This window comes from Rhinoderma darwinii, chromosome 1, assembly GCF_050947455.1.
Source record: "Rhinoderma darwinii isolate aRhiDar2 chromosome 1, aRhiDar2.hap1, whole genome shotgun sequence".
Classification (NCBI taxonomy): domain Eukaryota; kingdom Metazoa; phylum Chordata; class Amphibia; order Anura; family Rhinodermatidae; genus Rhinoderma; species Rhinoderma darwinii.
This window is the reverse complement of record NC_134687.1, coordinates 238,019,535-238,036,033: the sequence shown is the minus strand read 5'-3', so window position 1 is coordinate 238,036,033 and position 16,499 is coordinate 238,019,535. Positions and strand designations below refer to the sequence as shown.

General features: G+C 42.9%; 1 protein-coding gene and 1 long non-coding RNA gene across 3 annotated transcripts in view; one reads left to right on the top strand and one right to left on the bottom strand.

Annotated features, from left to right (window-relative positions):
- Positions 1–3,210, top strand: part of LMNB2 (lamin B2) — a 62,233-nt gene extending 59,023 nt beyond the window's left edge. The window contains exon 12 of the mRNA XM_075862984.1: positions 1,707–3,210. Within this exon, the coding sequence (XP_075719099.1) occupies positions 1,707–1,748 (42 nt within the window). The 3' untranslated portion in view covers positions 1,749–3,210. The remainder of the gene's footprint in view (positions 1–1,706) is intronic.
- Positions 3,211–8,638: 5,428 nt separating this feature from the next.
- LOC142760062 (uncharacterized) overlaps positions 8,639–16,499 on the bottom strand; it is a 14,308-nt gene continuing 6,447 nt past the window's right edge. For both annotated transcript variants that reach the window (XR_012883236.1, XR_012883237.1), the window contains exon 3: positions 8,639–10,993. This is a non-coding gene — a long non-coding RNA (uncharacterized LOC142760062). The remainder of the gene's footprint in view (positions 10,994–16,499) is intronic.

Below are 16,499 nucleotides of genomic sequence, written 5' to 3'. Positions count from 1 at the left end.
GAACTGTGTGATGTAATAAGAAATAAACGTGTGATGAATGGGGGTCAGTGCTGTGAATAGTACATGGGGTGTCAGTACTATGTCTAATACGTGGAGGGATAATGTGCTGGTCGTCAGGCATAGCATATCTTGCCGAATCACAGCCTATTTGTAACGCCGCTAGTGTTAGCTATGGCGGGCTGCTCTGCATGCTAAATCAAACGCCAGCACATCATGCCCTCCCAGCATATAAGACCTGGCCGCGTCCTGAAAAAAAGTATACATAGTAAACATATCCTTGAAACATGGGGTATTGCTGTATAATCTCCTCAGCTTCTATATATGTGATAGATGGAGATAGGAGAGCAGGATTCTCCTCTGATGTCTTCTATACACTGCACACAGTTAGGCTCCGTCCCCTAGCTCAGATTATGGAGAATTAGAAAGAACCTGCAGAGGGGATTTTTTTTTAAAATAAGTCATATAATAGCACTCAACAGAGTTCTTCATGTAAACCTCCGCTTATTCTGAAAGTCACCGGAGAAGTTAGATAGCTCTAAAGAGAACCTGTCCCTCTGTTCATGCTGCTCCACGTTCTTTGACTAAACCTATGCGTAATAAATGTAACATGACTGCAGTTATTTTCTTGGGTCCTTCTTGTCTGCATCTATTAAACAAATGACATCACATCGTGGGGCAAGGGGGCTCTGCCCATGAAGCCAGAAATTGGAAGGACACATGATTTGAACTGGAGATGAAATGCAGATAAGCAGATTTTTATTTTATTTAAGTAATGTACAAAAGCGGGAATTCAAAAACTTTTCAACAACCGTTTTCTGCTTTGTAGAAAAGTTGCAAACTGCTGCAAAGTCACAAAAATGTTGACTTGAGTCATTTCAGCCGCTTTTCTAAAGTGGGTAGTGCTTAGCGGAATGGGGTGGGGTCATTGCAGCCTGACGCATTTACCATGATTTACTAGAACTCGTGGGAATCTAGGCCATGGGTAGATTTTTAGTCAGTCGTGCACAGACCGTTTTGTTAAAAAGTGTGCGCATCTTAATAAATCTGTTGCATCTTACTCCAGTACATTTCCTATTAAGACTGGCGTATGAAATGCCAGTCTTCATAACTTCCCCCATAGAGCTTTAGTTGAAATGGTTTAGGGTAGTTTTTGTGGAGGAATTAAGCTTTGACAGCAGTTGACAGTTTGGGGATCTGTGGTACCTGATAGACATTTACATGTCACGTAGAAAGTCTCAGTGAAAGTGAAGTTTTCCCTTAGGACCAAAAATTCTACAGCATAATGTGACCTAAAGTTCACTGACCTGATAGTAACTTCCAATGCATAACAAGAACTGGAAGACTGTTCTGGACTAAATGATAAAGAAAACTAGGAAAAACGTGTTAGTTTGTAGTAAAAAAAAAAAACAATACGTTTGCATTGTGTTTTTTGACAGGACAACAAACGTGGTTAAAGCTGGGCTTTTCTGTCCTGGTAAAAACAGTATCAAGATGTATTTTTTTTATATACATACATACATACATACATACATACATACATACATACATACATAGGTATTGACAGCAGTATAAATTGGTTTTACCCCCTGTATACATTAAAAACTGTATGCCAAAAACCTGGTGTGATCCTAGCCTTGTATGGTTGTTCATTTCTGAGAAGTGGTTCCTTGTTCTAGCATCTGTCTTCCTTTTTGTCATTTATACAGGGTGATCCTCGTACTACGTCCACAGGCTGTTATCTGATGTAACCAGTGTCTACGGTGTTTGCTGACTTACTGCCAGAGTCGCTAGTTTTTATACTTTAGGCATTGTTTAGTTGCGCCTACGAAAAGCAAACTATTGCCTGACATGTTTGCAAAGTTGTGACATATATTTGAGAGGTTCTCTCTGCGGTTTTATTAACACTATATTTCTCAGTGAGGTTGAAAGTTTTTTTTATGTTCTACATTTCACATGGCAGAAATCTTACAGAGAAAAAGTTTTTTAATGTGCGGCTAGCATGCACAAGATGTTTTACTGGTTAACTTTACAGTTAACTGACAAAGGGTCGACTTTTAGAGTTTGATACGTTTTATAGTACTACATATTTCCACCTGGCAGTATTCTACAAATGAGAAGGACACTGACCACTTATTTTGGCCATGTTGTCTACCTCTTGTAGATATCCTGCTGAGCAGGAATAACCAAATACAAGTGTTTTTCATAAGTGTAAAGTATTCTGCTTCGCCTTCTGGCACACATAAGGCACCTCTTGATTTATAAATCCACAGCCTGTATGCTTACACTCTAGTTATGTGTAAAGGCCTGTGCCTAATTCAGTTATATTAAGATAGTTTGACACAGGTTAACAGCACCACATTTTTGACAATGTGTTACTCGTGGGTTAACTTAAAGAGGACCTGTCACTAGGTCATTAAATCAAAACTGCCTATCTGACCTGAATCCCGCTGTCCCCCTAATTCCATTGCAGTTTTTCTATTATGTTCCTGAGTTTTGATGACATATATGCAAATTTCCTGTAGTTCGCTAACCGGGTGTGAACTACAGCGATTTTCCCGAGGTGGAGCCATGTTCACAGCCTCTGACACTGTATAATCCGTGCAAGGCAGCTTCGGACCCGTTCTGAAGTTAACCAGTGTGGTCTCATAAGATAACGTTGTTACGCTGGGCCTGGCCGGTCTGAAGCTGCCTCGTGCTGATTGGACAGTGTCAGAGGCTGTGAAGCTGGCTCCACCTCGGGAGATTTCGTTTAGCACACACCGTGTTTGATAACTTCAGTGCATTTGCATGTTGGGCAACAAAACAGCGGTGGGCCATATCTCAGGAATGGGGGGGGGGGGGGACAAAAAAAAATATGGTGCTGATATTAGAGGTTTAATGAGATTCAGGACAGATATGCCGTTTTGATGACTTAGTGACAGCTCCTCTTTAAACTGGTCATACGCGCCATGCAAGAAATTAAAGGGTGCAAGATAGTTGTGTTTTTTTTCTCAATTGGCAGATCTTGGCGGTCTGCAGATTGGTAGAAGTGGTGTTAGGGACATTAAAGGTTTCGAAAAGGTGATTGAAAACTTTTGAAGAGAACCTTTCACCTGCCCATGCATGTGCAGCATGTAATAGGCAGGGCTTCACAAACTGTCTCGCTTTAAATAATTTTTCTAACTTCCTCCGTTTATTTACATATCGGTGCCGTTATATTTGGCACCCGATATGTAAATAAGCCCCTGAACTGTCAATGAGGCATTTCTATCTAACTAAATGGCAAGGGGGTGTGATGTCTTCTCTCTGACACTGTCCAATCAGCTATGAACCATGTCAGGGCAGCTTGCACTGTGTTCCCGAGCGCGAGAACACACACAGACTGGTGGTTCTGCAGAGAGCGCTCTCTCTCTCTCTGTGTGTGTGTGTGTGTGTGTGTGTGTGTGTGTGTGTGTGTGTGTGTGTGTGTGTTTTCTCGTGGGAGGGAGCACAGCGCAAGCCGCCCTGACACTGTCTGTAGCTGATTGGACAGTGTCAGAGAGAAGACATCACGCTCCCTCGCCATTTAGTTAGATAAAAACGCCCCATTGACAGTTCAGGGGCTTTTTTACATATCGGGGGCCAAATATAACGGCACCAATATGTAAATAACTGAGGAAGATGGGGAAATTTCAAGTGAGACAGTGTTTGTGAAGCCCTGCCTATTACATGCTGCACTCAGATGTATGGGCAGGTGAAAGGTTCTCAAAGTACAAAAATAAATAAATGTTAAACTATGCTTAAAAGATTACCAACCTGCGTTTAAAATAAGTTTCCTTAGCTTGTTTTTTTACAATTATGCTTCACCACATGTAAGATTTTGTTTTCTGTTCAGTAACCATTGTCACAAAGGGTTGTTTTGGGACTTTTCCAAACGCCATGGCTTTCTGTTAAAGGGGATATGCTACCAAACCAACCTATCACCTACAGTATTTGAGTTCCTGGGGGTTACCACCAGTGGTACCCCCAGTGATCCAGAAAACGGAGTCCTCTGTATGAATGGCGGGTCTTGAATTCGTGCTACCGCACTAATCCTTCACTAAGGGACTTCCAGGGATTGTAGAGTACAGCGCTATCAGACACTTATCCTGTAGGTGATACATTTTGGTGGGATAACCCCTTTAAACCTCTTGCAGTCCACGATTATGTTTTGCTCAGGGAAGTGTGTTACATCTATTATGTTAAATCCAGGGCCATTTAGCTACAGAACAAAGGATGCATGGGCTTTGTAATTCTCTATTTAAATTTGGTTATACAATTCCGATTTTGTGGAGAACACTGTGTACACTGACACTGCAAATGAATCCATAGACTTACTGCATGCATGTGTGTTTGTAAGCAACACCGTTTGTAGTCCTCAAGAGCTCCGTTCTGGGACTGTATTAAAACAAGTGTATTACAAAGTTTAGGTATCCCATGTTCTGAAGTGAATTGGTCTTTTCTTGAGTCCTGAACTGCCCCTTCATCACATACAACTGTTAAGATAAAAAGGTTCTTCTACCTGGTAGTCCTAGTCTAGGTAGCACACGCTAACTCACAAGAGCATTGTAGTTCCACTGTCTTTGCAAAAAGTTAGCGGTACCGGCTGAAAATAATGTCTACATTTCTGTAATAAGTTGTCAGCTAGTCCTCTCTTCTGAAGGAGGTGGTTTTGTTATGTAATGTGGATCTTGTACCTCATTGCGGTGTTGATCAGGAAAAAAAATTCTAGTTGAATGAAGAATATTGTTTTATTACTTTTGTTGTGAGACGGAATTGTCCTTGCATACTGTCAATCACGTTAAAAACTGCAATAAATATTTCCATTCAAGCATACCGCAGCTTAATTTTTATCGTAATGTTCATAACCGAGCCTTTAAAGGGGTATTCTAGCCACAAATATATCACCTGTGCTCTGAATAGGTGGTAAATCGTACATCGGTGGGGGTGAGGCAGAGTTTGAATAGAGCGGTGGCAAAGCCTGCGTGCTGCAACTCCATTTATACTGTGGGACTGACTGCCTCTCCAATCAAACTCCTCCTTGCCACATTAAGGTGAGGTCCCTGTGTTCAGACCCCCACAGATCCAGTGGATAGGTGATCAATGTTTCTGGCTGAAATACCTATGGTCATCAGACTGCCCACTGACTAATCTACAGACTATTTACTCGTTCCTGATAATGTGATAAGCACCTTCGAATTCACTTTGCCTTGCATGTCTGGCCAGGTCACATGGAAAAAACGACTGACTTCATGAGGTGGTGACCACCTACATTGGATGCATCCATTTTAAGCCAACTTGGACCGTTATAATTTGTCCAAAACCTGGGACTAATGACCTTGAGGCCTGATTTTATAAGGAGTCAATAGTTTTTAACATATTGAAGCAGTTGTGTGGTTTGAAAAAAATTATTAAAAAAATAAATAGCTGCCATTACGTGTGGCTACCCTCGTTTTTGGTAATGAAGGACAGATGGGAAAACTGAACTCCCGAACACAAGTGTGTATGCAGCCAAGACGACATCAATGAATATCCATTGTTTGCAATCTTAGGCTATGTTCACACAGCGGATTTTGCTCGGCGGGTTCCGCCGTAGAATTATTCCTGCTGTCAGCAGGAAGGTTCCTACTCCCATTCACTTCAATGGGAGGTTTGGGCATAATCCGCCGGAAGATCGAGCAGCACACTTTTTTTTTTTTTTTTTTTTTTATCCGCTAGCTCGAAAAAGATCTGCTTGTGGAAAAATTAAGCCTCCGCCTCCCATTGAAATGAATGGGAGGCAGAATTTTGCAGCGGCATAAATTCTGCAATGTGAACAGGGCTTTAGGAGTTGGAAGCAACTCTTAGACCTTGCTAACAGAATGGGAAGGCTGCTCCATCTATTAGCTCATCATGCCTTAATAGGACACCAGAAGCCCACACGCCATCAAGTTGTTTTTATACAAATCCACTCTAACATTTTACGTCTGTAGCATGCCAATAGAAAACGTAAATATGCCAGAACGTTAGAGGACTGTACCCTTGGTGTAGTCTAGTCATTGTTTGATCGCAAAATTGTCCCAGTGACGTGTCTAAAAAGGCAGCTGTTCGACATTTTAATTTAAAAGATAATAAAATAAAATTCCAACAGTGTTTGGTGTGACTTTTTAAATACTTTTTTTTTATAAAAAAAAATTTTTTTTATTGCGTGACGCACAGGACCTGCTGTCACTGAACCAGTCAGGGCCGCGGACCTGACGGATTCAGGTCCCATCGCGAGATACAGCTGCTCTGTATACAGTATACAAAGCAGCTGTATATCAAAAAGTAACAATTATTTTTAATAAGTATTTAGAAAGTCGCGCCAAACACTTTTTTTTCTATTAATAAAAAGATGTCATATTTCAAAGGTGTACATAACCTTTAAGGAAACCGCAAACTGCCAGATGATTGTTTTGGATGTAAAGTTTTTTTGGAATGGTATATACATGTGCTCTCATTCACCCACACGCTATAAAACTTGAAACGCCTACTTGGCAGCTTGGAACTGGTACTTCAATAAGGCGTGTACTGCTGGTTGTCTACACACAATAGGTAAGGTAGAAGTCCGTGATGGATAACATGGCATTTCTGAGGCTTGACAAACAGCACTCTGGTGGCAGATGGAAGCTTAAACATCTGTATGACATTTACGGAAGCTCAGTGGGACCAGTCTGGTCACCGGGCTTCATTATTTACTAAACTTTTACTGAATTGAAACTGGTTATGTTGACAAATGCCAATAAAATCCTTTTGGTCATTAATGCCCTTTAGAGAATTAAAGCAACACCATGGCGTCCTATACTTTGGATGTCCTACGTTAACCACCCAGCTGCCTAACTTGCTCTATGGACTGAGTATATCTTGCAATACTATGATTTCTAAGGTGAGGACCATTGATGTATGATAAAGCGGTCTATTCCTTAGGCTCTTTTCACATTAATACTTTGGAGCTTTCCCGGGCACATACGCTGAACATATTGAACGTCTCTATCCCTTTAAATGAAAAGCTAATAGACTTGGTGGATCTTTGAACCACCTTCTCAGACACTGGACTTGAAGGGGAGAGTTTCATGATCATGGATAAGCAGGATCCGTACGTAAGAGGCAAACACATTGTAGTATGAACAGTGAATGTCCGTCCATACACAAGCCACAATCTGATTTCTGTTTGCCAATTTCTTACTATTCATATTACAAAATGTAAGTAATATACGATCTTGTCTAGGTGACCCTTGATTGAAAATGAAGCTGGCCTTTCAACACATTTAATGCTTTGTTCACACTTGTGATAAAATAGTGCATGCTATTTCAGGGCATCAGAATTCGATAACATGCTGTCTTTCTGTAGTCCCTGTTCCTTATGGTTTTCTCTTTGGGGACAGACTGCAGAACAGAAGCAAAAATGGCTTGCACTAAATTATATTACTATATTGTTGCTTTTATACTGATTTTTCTCACTGTGAATAAAGCCAATTCTGTGACCTTTTACCATTTTTTTTCTAGTTATGGTGTTTTTATTCATTGTTTTGTAGTCACGTCTAAGGGTGGCTTTACATGCTGTGATAATGTGTACAATCCTTTTGATGCAATTGTTCAGTTGAGTATATAAAGCGATCATTCAATTTTGCATTACAAACTACGTCCCAATCACATGATTCCGTAGGTATGGGGAAATCTAAATCTAGGTGGTGGTTAATATGAAGCAACCCTTTGTTGAGACTATTAAGGGATTTTATTAGATACTCAAGCTTTACGATCAAAAATGTAAGCTTGCCAGAAGACTTGCAATTGCGAATTTGACTGTCCGTACCAGAAACATAGCAATGCTTACACTCTAAGGCTATGGTCACAGAGTTTTTTGACAAGTTTTTTTTACGCGGAAACCACGTTGCAAAATGTCAAAAACAGCCCGAAAATGCCTCCCATTGATTTCAATGGGAGGCAGAGACGTCTTTTTCCCGCGAGAGGTAAAACCGTCTCGCGTGCGAAAGGGACATGCCCTATCTTCGGGCGTTTACGCCTTTGACCTCCTATTGACATCAATGGGAGGCAGAGAAAGCGTATATCACGGCGTTTTATGCCTGCGGCGCTCAATGGCCGCGGGCGAAAATCTGCCTCAAACTTCCAAACGGAATTTTGAGGCAGAAATTTCACCTGCAAAAAAACTCTGTGTGAACATAGCCTTACAATACTTAGTAGTTCTATTTCTAATAGGCAGCTATGTCCAGATTCATCGTTTCCTCTGTTACAAAACATTAAAGGGGGCTTTCTGGTTTAGAAAACCCCTGTCCATATACCTTATTAGGACATACAGATGTAATTAGAGTAGAGAGCAATTACAGAGTCTCACCACTGGGGGACTTGGAACATCTGCGCAATACATTGGCGGCCCATAGATTTCAATGGGTGTCTAATGCGACCCCTGCCGATAACAGTTGATAGTTGGAGGGCAGGTAAGGATTCAGTACTGCATGGATCACAGTACAACGCATATAGTGGGAAATATCTGCAATTCAGGTCATGCTGCAGATTTTCTCAGTCTTTCTGAGCCAATGATCTAGCATAGATCTTTTTTGTATTTTAGATTTATAGTACAATTGTTTAATAATTAAGGATCCAGTTAATCTTAGATCGTTTATCTTTATTCAATCCAAATTGTCAAGTACATGGCCAGCTTTATTCAAGACAATAGAACACTTCTTTTTTTTTTTTTTTTGGCAAAGGATGTAAAAGCAAAGCAAGTCATTGTTTCTGGCTTGTAGTTGTCTTGCCTTTTCTTGTGAATTTCTTTTCTTTCTAATTGTAGTCAGCGTGTAGGGATCTGACGGACTCCTAAAGCCATAAAGAGTTCATCTTGACACCTGAACGCTATACTGCAGTTTAGGGTTTTGATGATGTCCAGTCATATTTTCTTACGTAGATATTTACAATCTCACATGAGGAATTTTTACATGCGCATGTATATAACTATTTTACCTTTTTGACTTATTATTATTATGTACCTTTGGTTACCCCCAATTAGCCTTCTAATTATCCTGTATATCTTTATTTGTTCTTACTGCTTTTGTCCACTTGTATTTAGCACAAATTTAGTGTAGACTGACCATCTTCAGGACAGGTGTAGGTTGTGTTTTCGGTCTGTACCTACGCCTAATAAATTTAGTAGTCCACTACAGCCTCTCAAAGTGCAGCAAAAAACCATGGAAATTCCATTGTGTTTGTTTTCCAGAAGTGGTTTTAAAACCTTTTCCTAGTGCTGCTTCTGTTGAAAACTGCATGCAGATTGTTTTTTATGAAACAGTGTGAACAGTGTTTTCTAATATGGTTACTACCATGAAAATAAAACGCATGACCAAATCACACCACATCAAGGTGTGAACAAACTAACAGAAATAACCCGAATGTTCCTGTGTTTACAAAGAATGTAGCCCGTGTGGGAAGTTCTGACCACAAGCAAAAATAGCAGATACAACTACATACTTCCAGCTTGCACAGATTCTGGGGGGGATTCAACAATAACCATCATTTAACAAGAACCTCCATTTCTGCCAACCTCTGCCCAAAATGTGGAGGAAATATAAAGTGTTTTGTTGATTAAAAAACAGCCTTCATTGACATGCAGCAGAGCCCATTTGGTCTGGTGGACCATGAGGCAGTAGCAGAAAACGGATGGTATCCTGGAGGCGAGTCAAAATTTCAGCAAGCACTACACAGTAGGAACTGAAGGGGGGGGGGGGGTAACTTGACTAATCACTTCTCATGCAATGCCTATGCTGAAAACACTGGGCCCGTGAGGGGTTCTGGTACCTGCAGCTATATACACTAAAATCTACACTTTGTGCTGTGGGCCAATTTTTCATTGGTGCAGAGGGGCCCAGAACAACGGCATCGGTGCTCTGTAAGGCTGAGTTCCCTCAGTGCAGATTTTGCAATCGGTTTTCAAGCCAAAACCAGGAACGGAACCGAAACAGAAGAAATATATAAAGAAATGCCTTATAGGTCCTCCTGGATCAAATTCTGGTTTTGACTTGCAAAATGCAGGCAAAATTTGCACTGGGAAAACAGCCTAGCGGCTGTTTCTTCGTGTTGATTACACAGGAGTTACAGATCCAGCACAATGATATGAAGCTCCATAGAAGAGACTTCAGCGGTGTATAATAAAATAGTATTTTACATTAGATTTGTTTCCAGCATATGAGCTAGGTGTCATAAGTATGTAATATGATATATGCTTGCTAAATATATTTTATTCATTATTTTTTATAAAGGCTTTTTTTTTATATTCTTATTTGAAACCATGCCAAAAATAAATGAAAATGTAACCTATGTAGATTGTATACGGAGTGATAATTGTATATGCATGGCATGTTTTATGTTTGCATTCTTTTTTTTTTCCTTCACTTCACAAGTTTGTATTACTGGAATACTTTTTGTACGATCAATAAAACTCATTTTGCATATAAACAATGTCATAGTATGATTTTTTTTTTGTGGAATCCATTCTATCTTTTAAAGCATTATTCAATAAATACACAACATGTGCTTATAGCCGCCTCTGTACCCCCAGAATCCGTTGTCCGTTTATATATGTGCAGTACATTTATGAAGTTCAGTTACTGTTCACATCTGTGTCTTGGTTTCTGTTTACAACGGAAACAAGGAAGCGGTGCTGGATCTGTCGTACAACCTATGCCACAGGCGCCTAACTGTCCCCATTGACTTATAATGGAGTGAGTCGCGGTGTCTGCCTTTTTAGCAGGAAGAATAGTGATGTACTTTATAACTCCCGTCAAATCTCATGGGATCTGCGATGCAGCCTCCAAACTATGGACCGTGTCCCTGTTTCTGGAAAAATAAAGAGCAAACCTTGACTTCTAATCCATAATCCTGGGTTCAGACAGGACTTTTGTGTTTTGCGTTTAAAATAGCCTAGAGTTGGTATTTCTTTATTTATTTTTCCGTGTCTCAGAGAATCCTAGGGAGAAAAACACTAGAATAAAATGCCATACCTTCAGCATGCTGAATTTTGAAATAAACACCAGTGATCGCAAAGACACTATTTAAAATGGCAAAAACCCAAATGCTGATTGTATGTAGACCTTACCATGATTTATTAGGCCTCCTGCACATGACCGTAGCCATGTGCACGGCCGCAATTTCTGGGTCGGCCGGCCGGCCACGGAGTGACAGCCGCGAGCCGCCTGCAAATCGCCATTATTTTCCCAATGAGCCTGGACCGCAGAATACGGCCGTAATAAGCCATGTCCGTTCTTTCTGCGGTCTGGGCTCCGGGGCCATGCACGGACCGTGAAAACCACGGTCGTGTGGTATGGCCCCATAGGAATGAATGGGGCCGCAATTCTCCCGTGGATTTTCGGGGGGGAATTGCGGCCGCAAAAGCACGTTCGTGTGCATGGGGCCTTAGACTCCCAGGAAACATCTGGCTGCAGTGTTTTAGCCCAAAAAAGCTGTGGGAAACCAGAATAAAATGTTATCTGGAAGTCAATGGGTTAATCTAGAATGCATTTCAAACATTGAGGGTTTTTTTCTCTTTTGTCTTACTTTTTTGGTTCAGTGGCATTTTTGTAAGAATTTAGTGGCGGTTTTCCTTTTTTTTTTTTTTATTGCCTCTTTAATTGCGTGTGGACGGCCCATAGCGTCCGGGCGGTCCAGAATGTCCTGCAGATTTAGGCCCTGTTCACACTGAGTATTTTGCAGGCAGAAAAAATCTGCCTCAAAATTCCTTCAGGATTTTGACCTGCCTGCACTTTCTTGCTGTGTTTTTTGGCCGTGGCCATTGATTGCGGCGGGCAAAAAAGCCACGAGGAGCGCTTTCACAGAACAGTAAGTCATTAAACACACACCGCTGTTTTTTTTTTTAAATATATATATTTTTTCTGTCTGTCGCGGTGAAGTGTGGCTGGGCTGTGCGAGTTGAAACTACTGCGGGAGCGGTAGAAGGTGCGGAGCGGTTTGAAGTGGTCGATGATGAGAGTAGTAATCACCAGAGACTGTATGTAATGAACATGAGTGTACATACATCCACTAAATGCAGCCTTGTTCATGCCACATGTGCATGAGCCGGAGGATAGCACCCATCATCCCCGTATATAACCCCCCCCCCCCCCCCCCCACCATTCCTTTTTTTTTTTTTTCTAACCACCACCATCCCTGTATATACCAGCCCGCCATCATCCGTCCCTGTATATACCAGCCCGCCATCATCCGTCCCTGTATATACCAGCCCGCCATGATCCCTGTATATAAACCCCATCATCCTGTGTATACCAGCTCACCATTATCCCTGTGTATAAGCCCTATCATCCATGTGGTGACGCAATCCTGTGCAAAATATATTAGACTGAAGGTTTGGGTGGGTGTGTCAGTCACTCGCCCAAATCCATTCGAGATTTCGTAGAGAAGTCAGAGACACACAGACAATGCTTTGTGTACCCCAAAATCCTCTGCTTTGTTAGATTGTAGTTACAATAGTATCTCACAAAAGGGGAGTAGGCTTGAGCTCAGCCAATCACTTACAAATTGGAGTTGGCTCCAGCTCGGCCAATCACGTGCAATTTGGAGTTGGTCGGGCTCAACCAATGTAAGTAAGATGAGGTTCTTATGGGAAATCATGAGTAAGACACCGCTTCTCATAACAATCTTACAGCAGCAACGTCACCACAATGTCACCAGGTCTATTTCCCATAGCAGAGTGGTAAATAAATGAGTTCCCAGACAGCATGAGACGTGAGGCCCATTTCTCATAACAAGGAACGGTAAACATGGGCTAGGAATGATAAAAGGTATGTGCACACGCTTAGGGGCCCTTCACATATGTCCGACGTCTGCTTCAGTTTACCTCCGGCGTGTTGAAGAAAAGCCGGAGGCAAACTGATGCTAGAACAGATCCCATAGTTTCTATGGGTTCTGTTCTGGCACAGAGAACATCAGTTGTGGCGCCGGACCTCCCTTGGAGCCTGATCTAAAAACGTTACCTGCAGCGTTTTTGGTTCCGGCTCCCAGGGAGGTGCGGTGCCGTATCCTATCAATTTTAATGGTGGCCGGGTGCTGCCGCATCCACCTTCCGGCAGCACCCGGCGGGAAGGTGGATGTGAGCTAGAAGCAAAACCCCGGTCATAGCATTGCCGGGGATTCCGCTCCAGGCGGAGACCCTGACGACTACCCTCAGACCCAGGGCCGGCCTTAGGGGTGTGCGACCTGTGCCATTGCACATGGCGCATCACCCCAGCAGGTGGAAGGGGGCGCTGCGCTGGCTCCCTTCCCCTGCTTATTTCAGAAGCTCCCGGGCCTGGCGACTCAGTAGTCGCCTTTCCGCCCGGCCGCTGTAGCAGCCATAGCGGCTGCTAGCGGTAATACCGGGCATGAGGGCGCCCGTCGGGATGGTGAACGGGACCCCCCATGGCCAGCGGTATTTCCCTGCTACGATATCTACTAGTGCCACTGTAGCTCCCTGAAGGAGCAGAATCCCTTTGTGGCCGGGGATTCCGCTCCTGGAGCGCTCCACTTAATGTCTCTGTCCATATATGGACAGTGACCTCAGCGGAATCCCCGTCTACAGTGTTGCGGACGCTGTGACCGGGGATTCCACTCCAAGATAAGCCAGTGACGTCACTGTCCATAAATGGACATAGACGACATGGGCTTCTCCTGAAGTGGAATCCCCAGTCACAACGTCGGCAACGCTGTGTACGGGGATTCCGCTTCGGGTGTTGCCCCTGATGTCACTGTCCATATATGGACAGAGACGTGAAAGGAAGCGCTCCAGGAGCCGAATCCCTGGCCAAAAGGGAATTTCGCTCCTTCAGGGAGCTGCAGGAAGGGGGAGAGGGTCTGTGTGGCACTACCTTCAAGGGGACTGTAGGCTGTGTAGCGCTACCTACAATGGGGCTGTGTGGCGCTATCTACAGGGCGGGGCTGTGTAAAATTTTCTACAGGGGGTACTGTGGCATTATATACAGATGGCATGTGTGGCACTATCAACAGAGGGCACTACGGTATCTACAGGGGTTGTGTGACACTATATACAGGGGCACATTTTCAGAGCCTAGACTACCATTTTGTGGACCATTGTGGTAAAAACTGATGACTACTAACGACAACTGATGGTTTTATAGTAAAAATCGTGAAAAAGCCTGATTGCAACTGATACATTTTTGCATCAGTTGTAATCACTGAGACCAAAAAAAACTGATGCTGATGCAACTGACATATGTGAATACACCCTTACTAAAAAAAAAAAGTCTGAAAATATGGAGCTGTTTTCAAGGGAAAACGGCTCATGATTTTCATATTTTTTTAAACTAACTCGCGTTTTTCACGGCCGTTTTTGGAGCTGTTTTTCTATAGAGTCAATGAAAAACAGCTCCAAAAACGTCTCAAGAAGTGACATGCACTTCTTTGTACGTGGCGTCTTTTTACAGGCAGTTTTTAAAAACGGCTGTGTAAAAATGCGCCCCATCGGAACAAAACGCCGTATTTCCCATTGAAATCAAGGGGCAGATGTTTGGAGGCGGTCTGCTTACGATTTTTTGGCTGTTTACTGCCCGAAAAACGGGCGAAAATAAGCCGTGTGAACATACCCAAACGTGAGTGTTTAGGAAATCCCAGCATAGATTTTGTCTTGCAGAGAAACATGATCCTTCAAAATATAAAATGGATTCTTCATACAAAATGGAATCATTTAAACACATTTTACTCACTTTCACACCCTGTATATAACCCCCCAATCATCCCTGTATATAACTCCCCCATCATCCCTGTATATAACTCCCCCATCAATCCTGTCTCTATTTATATAACCCCCATCATCACTGTAGATACCACCGGGGCACGTGGCCATTGAGGAATAACATGAACGCAAAGAAATAGGGAGGGCATTGAAGCAGAAGCAAAAAAAGGACGGGGTGGGCATTGAGGGGGCTGTGGACCAATAGGATGCCTCAAACACGGGTATATGGCAAAAGTCAAGCGGAATGTGAAAACATGCTCCTGAGTCAGAGGGATATCGGGAGCTGAAGCGCCAATGATAATCTGACCTTGCACATGTCTTGTCACCGGGGCCTTAAAGGGAACACTTATTAGTCACTGACCGTGTCTATTATGAGGTCACAACTCCCATGACCTCACCACATGCACTGATTCACTACAGAGGATCCACCTGCCCATGTCGCCTCCCCCTTGATAACGCTTTTAGAAGGGATATCCCAGTGCAGTGATGTCGGCCTTTGAGAGTGAACAGGCAAAATGCCCGTGAGGAGGGCCATGTGGCCCCAGGAAGAAAGGTGTGGTAGTGGGGAACCTTAGATAGTTTGGTAGGAATAGTGATAGTGCAGGTTAAGGGTTTTGTTTTTTTGTTTTTCTTTTGGTTTGTCCAAAATGGAGCTGGCCACATAGCTCGTGGTGCCAGGCCATATAGGTGGAAGGTAAAGGAACAATAGGGGATGGTTTTGGTCCTGAAGGTAGGTGTAAAGTAATTGGGTGAGGAAATTTGGGATGGAGTAAAGTTAATTGGCTAAGGGGATTAGGGTGGAGTAATGTAGGGGGATTTAAGGCAGGGTGAGCATGCTTATTATACGTTTTGTTGTGATATTCTGTGTTGTAAGTCGGGATTGCGACACTTTACACACATGGAGTAGGGCCACGGCGAGAAACCCACAAGCTACATGGCAGGGTTTCTCGTCTGTGGGGGACACAAGTTAGACGGCTGGTCCTGGGTTCAGACGGAATGAACGTCGTTCAGACGCGACCGCGGCATTTAACTTGTTTACAGAGGGAGGGAGCTCCCTCTCTCGCCCATCGGTGGCCCACAAATGCAATCGCGGGCCTCCGATGGGGTGCCATGGCAGCCGGGGGCCTGACAAAAGCCCCCTGGGCATATGCCTATTAGGACGTGCACGGCCTGATTGGCTGTCAGATTTAGGGTATGTTCACACACAAACGCAAAATACGTCTGAAATTACGGAGCTGTTTTCAGGCGAAAACAGCTCCTGAATGTCAGACGTAATTGCAAGTACTCACATTTTTCGCGGCGTCCATTACGGACGTAATTGGAGCTGTTTTTCAATGGAGTCAATGAAAAACGGCTCCAAAAACGTCCAAAGAAGTGACATGCACTTCTTTGACGCGGGCGTATTTTTACGCATTGGCTTTTGACAGTGACAAGCAATGGGCAGGTGTTTGCAGACGTAATGGAGCCGTCTTTTCAGGCGTAATTCGAGGCATAAAACGTCTGAAAATAGGTCGTGTGAACATACCCTTACACTGACAGGCAATAATGCTAAAGATCGCATAGTAAAGTCCCCTAGTGGAACTAATAAAATAAGTAATAAATGTGAAATAAAAATTACAGTAAAAAAATAAATAAATTTTTTTCCATGAAAAGTGGTTTTATTTAGTAAAAGTGTAAAAAATAAATAAAAGTACACATATATGGTATCGCCGTGACCGTAATGACCCAAACA